This window comes from Anopheles nili, chromosome 2 (assembly GCF_943737925.1).
Source record: "Anopheles nili chromosome 2, idAnoNiliSN_F5_01, whole genome shotgun sequence".
Classification (NCBI taxonomy): Eukaryota; Metazoa; Arthropoda; class Insecta; order Diptera; family Culicidae; genus Anopheles; species Anopheles nili.
The window spans coordinates 18,219,182-18,224,415 of record NC_071291.1 but is presented as its reverse complement, the minus strand read 5'-3'; the positions used below and the strand labels follow the sequence as shown (position 1 = coordinate 18,224,415).

Here is a 5,234-nt window from a genome sequence, read left to right as displayed (position 1 = left end):
CGTGCGAGGACGAGGAACGCGTAACGCAAAACCACTACTGCCACACCAAACCCAGGATCATTGCAGCGGCCCGTTGGCCACGAATGGCGCTACCGGACTAATTTGGGGCCACCGAGGACGCCGGTTTGCGGTCGCGAAAGGTGTGAAGAGCCCTCCCAGCGTCATTTAATCTGCTCCGTGTGCGTGCGTGTGTGGAGGGATTTTATTTTTTGCCTTCATTCACCCCCAGCCAGTATCGATCCGGCCGGGATTGAGGTCGAGCGCTAATGGCAGCTCCACTCGCCTCGCGGGTTCATTCGGCAGAGGGTTCACAGCAAATTAGAATCCAAATCAATCCGAAATCCACACTGAAACGTATTTTTCGGAACGCAAAACAACAAACTCAGGCAAGCGGTGAATGCGGCCGGCACGAGTTTCCTGCATGCGTGTCATCGTCGGGGCGTCATCGCGATCATCGACATCATCGGTGCCGAGGCGTCAGGACGATATTGCAGTTTTCCGGCCCGGTGCGTATGAAAAGAGAGACAAAACACGCGAACGAGTGAGGTCTTTGAGGGAGAACGGATTCGATTTCCGAATTAATTGCTCCGAAATGTGTTTTTGCGTAGCGCTCTAACCTGCTGTACGTGAAGCCAACCGTCCAGTCGGAATCGAACGAACCGCGGATCACGGTGTTCGCATACTCCAGCCGATAGCACACGCTGCCGAGCGCTCGGTTCTGCCGCTGGTTCACAATCATTGACGAGCCCATCTGCAGCGAGTCGGACACTTTTTGCCAGTAGCTCACATCGAACGCTTCCGGCGAGACGGTGGCGGCCAGCGTCCATTTTTCCCGATTGTAGCTGCAAGGGTTGAAGGACGCAAAACGACGAGAGAGAAAAAAACAACCAGTCACAAATAAATCAAGCACAACCCACGGCGAGTTCGGGATAGGCACACTGCGGTCACCAACGTGTGCAAACGGATGGCGGTTACATTGTAAATGTGTCACTCGCGTGGCCAATCTCGCGTTGATGCGTTCTTTAATCCATTATGAGCCCATCCCATGGTGCGTTATCCTGGCAAACGAGCCACCAAAACGTGTGATGCAGTCGTCCACAATCGGACGGTCTATGATTCGCTAAGAAAAGCCGACCACATCCAGGCCTTTTTGCACCCGTACCTACCGTCCGGCAAAGGCCACGTTGGTGTGATACGCGCCCCGATAGCATTCGCAGAGGACTTCCGTACCAAAGCACAACCGATCGTTCAGGCTGACCAGGTGATCCAGACTGACACGGTACGACTCAAGCGAACCCGGCATGGTACAGCGCACGGTCGTCGTCCGGCTGAGGCCCGTGTGTTGCAGTGCCATCTCGTCCACGAAAGGCCACTCGCCTGGTTGCAGCTGCAGGGCCAGCTCGAGGCCGATAGAGCGCGCTGGCCGGTAAAGCAGCAGCAGGTTCGAACACAGCGTGGTTGGGTTCACATCGAACGCTACAAGTGGCGTTTTCTGGAATTAATTTCGCCGTTACGTCGGCGGGTAATCAGGCGTTAGACACTGATGCCGAGAGAGAGAGAGAGAGAGCGAGAGATACTCACCAGCACGCTGTCACTGCACCGTCGCTGGAAGTGGCCACCAAACCGGAAGCCTGTCGGTGTCACGTGGCTCAAGGCCCAGCTGGCCCCGAAGGTTCGGTTCACGCCGCAGCTTCGCGTCACGTTCAACTGAAAGCCCTCGAACCAGAGCGGCCGCAGGTGGTTGATGCGCTCGTGCAGGTTTGCCATGTCGCCCGGATTCAGCGGTGGCTGCCGGATGCCGGTGGTCCACGTGAACGGCCACGGGAAGCGTGCCCCGTAGCGTGGATCCGGTTCCGGCACGCATCCAGCCCCGTTGGGTTCGTTACCTTCGTCGAATCGCATCTCGCTTCACGCGCCGCGTTGTACTGAAGCCACAGCCTGCTAAGATGGCGCCGAGCCAACTGGACAACCGCCATCGCGCGCTTTTGGCAACAAAACGCACCGCACACAATTCAATTTCTCACAACCGCCCGCCAACTGCGATGCGGCGGGGAAAACCAGCCTGCCCAGGCGGCCATTTGCATAAACAAACGCCCAAGTGTCATCACGCCACCGGGCGCCAAATGTGACACCGTGCTGACATTTACGACGTTTGTAGTAGCAGCCCGTTGCGCACGTGGCTCCAGCCACCGGCCATCGGTTTGTGCCGTTCGCACAAACAAACCCCCGGACTGCGACATTTGTCAGGATGCATTTTTCAATATTGGCACCGAGCGTCGCCATTTTGCAGTGGAATCCGGCGGTGGAGCGGCACTGCAGTGCCGAATGATGAAAAATCACTCGAGAGCTCCGGGGGATGAAAAAAAAGGGCCGAACCATGTCGACATGCCCGGGTGACAGGGATCCGGGGATAAAACAATAAATGCCACGGTGCTGGGCGCCCAACACACCAGCACGAGAGGTCCTTGCGCACACAAGGGCGCTTAACTAAATCAAAAGCTCGCTCTCTGCACTCTCGCTGCAGATAAACAGTATTTCTTCCGAAACCCTTTCCTCCGGAGCTGCCGAACTCGAACCGTTCAATCGACCATCGCACCGGTTTCTTGGCACCCGGGCGTCCTGTTACGTGCTGAAGGATGTTGTTAGGGATTATTCGCACACCCTGCCCTGCACCAAGGCGCATACTCCACGATGCTAACTGAATTCACAATCAGCGATGCATCATCGGGCCGGGCAAAGAAGGTCAAAATGGGCTGCCCGCTGGTGGCAAGATGCACGCTTCGACCCCGTGCGGGGTGTCACTCGGGGAGCCTCAATTTCCATATCGAACGTGAATATTTTATTGAGATTTTATCGCCGAAAAAAGAAAGGTTCGCAATTTGCGCTGCACCAGTGGGATTATTAATTTTTGCCTCGCTTTTCTTCAACCAGATTTGCGACCAGACCCACGCGCTCCTTGCGAGGACTATCGGCAACGGAACGATGCGTGGGAGAGGGGAAATGGAAGCGAGAGGAGATAGACTAGAGGTCGTTGCCTTCGGTAAAACGGCATATTGCAGATAAATCCTTCGACAATGATAAGCCACCCTGAAGCAGACGTGCCTTTGACAATATCAACCCCGAAAGTCCTTCTTGGGGTGATTTTCACAAACAAACACACACACACCACCATCGTCTTTGTTTGCCAATCGTACGAGTGTTTTCTCTCGCTCGATCGCAGTACGTCATGGCGCATAAATCAATGACGCAAAGTGTGTCATTTTCAGTGGAATATGTTGCACAAAAAAAGGCGATTACTTTGATGTCTGCAAATGGAACGACGCACGAACGGTTACTTTGCCCACACCGGGCGTTTTCCTTTCAGGATGCAATTTCGCACGTTTATGGCCACAATTGAACGCGCCACGGTGCACAAATGGCGGAATGGAGGCGAGCTTTAGCGCGTTTCCATTGTGGATGTGTAATTAATGGCACCCCCGTCCAGCGCTCGTTTTACAGCCTTCCTGCAAAAACCCCACGGAACCACGCTCGCAAATGCCACCATAAATTCAAACCACCCAATCGAACCAGCCCGAACGATCGGAAGCGCCTAAAGCGGGCTGAAATCAATCCACCGGCAGACCTCCGGTTCCGGTCGGGCCGGGTTCGGGAGAAAGAAAAGCGCAACCCTCCGCCAACGGCGGCTTGGCACGCGGAAAAAGCTGCCCGTTTTATAAGCGAATTATATTGATTTACGCCAACCGAGCAAACAGGCCGGCGGCATCCCCTCGCACCAAATCCACCGTCGCTTCCACCCAACCATGGAACCGTGGTGGCGCCGAGAAAGCGAGCGGCAGTTTTAATTGGTCCCGTGCACGAAGCGAAAAGATCCTGTGGCCTCGTGGGCGCGCTTTCGCCGACCATTTTGTCCGACCGGCTTGGGGGTGGAGACAGCGCTCGTAACCCGAAACGACAGCGTTCCGCACCGCGTTCCCACGCTGATTGCCGTTGTTGCACATAACTCATAAAATGTCGGCTGTAACCGGCGATTTCCCGCCCGGAAGTGGGCGCGTGGTGGCACTGGTCAGGTGACCTATTTTGGGTGGTGATGGTGGGTGCGAACCGGCGGGCTTCCGGTCGAGGCCAGGGCAGATTTAATGACACCGATATCCGGCTCGGAAAAGTGTACGGCACTGGGGTGGGAAAAAATAACCCAGTGTCCTTGTGTGGCGATGTCGATCGTACGTGGGAAATGAGCCGGTCCGAGAGCCGAACTGAAGCGGCGGGAGAGTTTTTCCACAGGAAATGAAAGTAGAATTGCTTTGACGTGCATATGTGTGTACCACTGGTAGAGGGTGGTTGAAAAGCGAAGAGAGTCGTTTGGCATAATTTTAGTGCCATCTAAAGCTGCGGCCAGTTGGACCATGTCGGACCCGAGCAAAATTACTTCACCATCAACACGCCATCAACCTGGTCAACTTTGTGTAGTTGCACCTTCGCACACACGCTCACACAGAGCGGCCGTTTAGCACGCTATTCATGTGGCACTTGACGTCAGCTATGCAAAACTCACCTCCCACCATCACCAGTGGGTGGGGATATTGAAGGATAAAAATCAACTTCATCTACTGGTTGGGATGTAGCACCAAACTTTCCCATTCACGAAGCAACTGCTGGGGCTTCGTACAGCATAGCTGAACTACTAATAAACGCCACCGGACCAGCACTCCTGGTGCTCCGGTGCATAATTACGACTATCGCACACGGTGACCCCGGCCATTTGTGGGGGTTTTTTACCCCGGCACGTGGATAAGCCATGCGTGGAAATCGTTCTATCATCGCGCGAGCGCACGCGGTCGTAAAGTGACGGAACGCCAATGAAACTTTGATGAACGATGGGAATAATCATGCTTTACGATCATGGTGGCATTAAAAGTTGTCATCCTGGCCAGCCACCGAGCGAACCTCCCGGAAAATGGGACCGACGGAATGGAGATAGTCGGCGAAACGGTCACAACAAGCGGCTGCAAACGATCGCAGCGGGACGAGTGTTAAAGTTTATGCGATAGCTTAGTTGTAGCTAAGGGTTGCGTGTTTTTATGGTGGATGTTTTGGTTGGCTTTTCAGTGCCCGTTTTAAATTGATTCCAAGGATGGTGGATCGTCCGCAACCTTAGGGATTTCTTCCACTGGGTCCTGGATGTCAGCAGTATTCAATTAACCGCTGGTCGAAAAACAAACAAATTGCGCTTGTCT

The 5,234-nt window shown here is 54.5% G+C and overlaps 1 protein-coding gene across 1 annotated transcript; it reads right to left on the bottom strand.

The window, feature by feature from the left end:
- Nucleotides 1-308: 308 nt before the first annotated feature.
- LOC128731069 (mitochondrial import receptor subunit TOM40 homolog) lies at nucleotides 309-1,902 on the bottom strand. Its single transcript, XM_053824168.1, has 4 exons — nucleotides 1,582-1,902; nucleotides 1,167-1,492; nucleotides 618-842; nucleotides 309-417 (listed from the first exon to the last, which is right to left on the bottom strand). Exons 1-4 carry the CDS (start codon nucleotides 1,900-1,902, stop codon nucleotides 309-311), a joined length of 981 nt encoding a protein of 326 aa, XP_053680143.1.
- Between the last annotated feature and the right edge of the window lie 3,332 nt (nucleotides 1,903-5,234).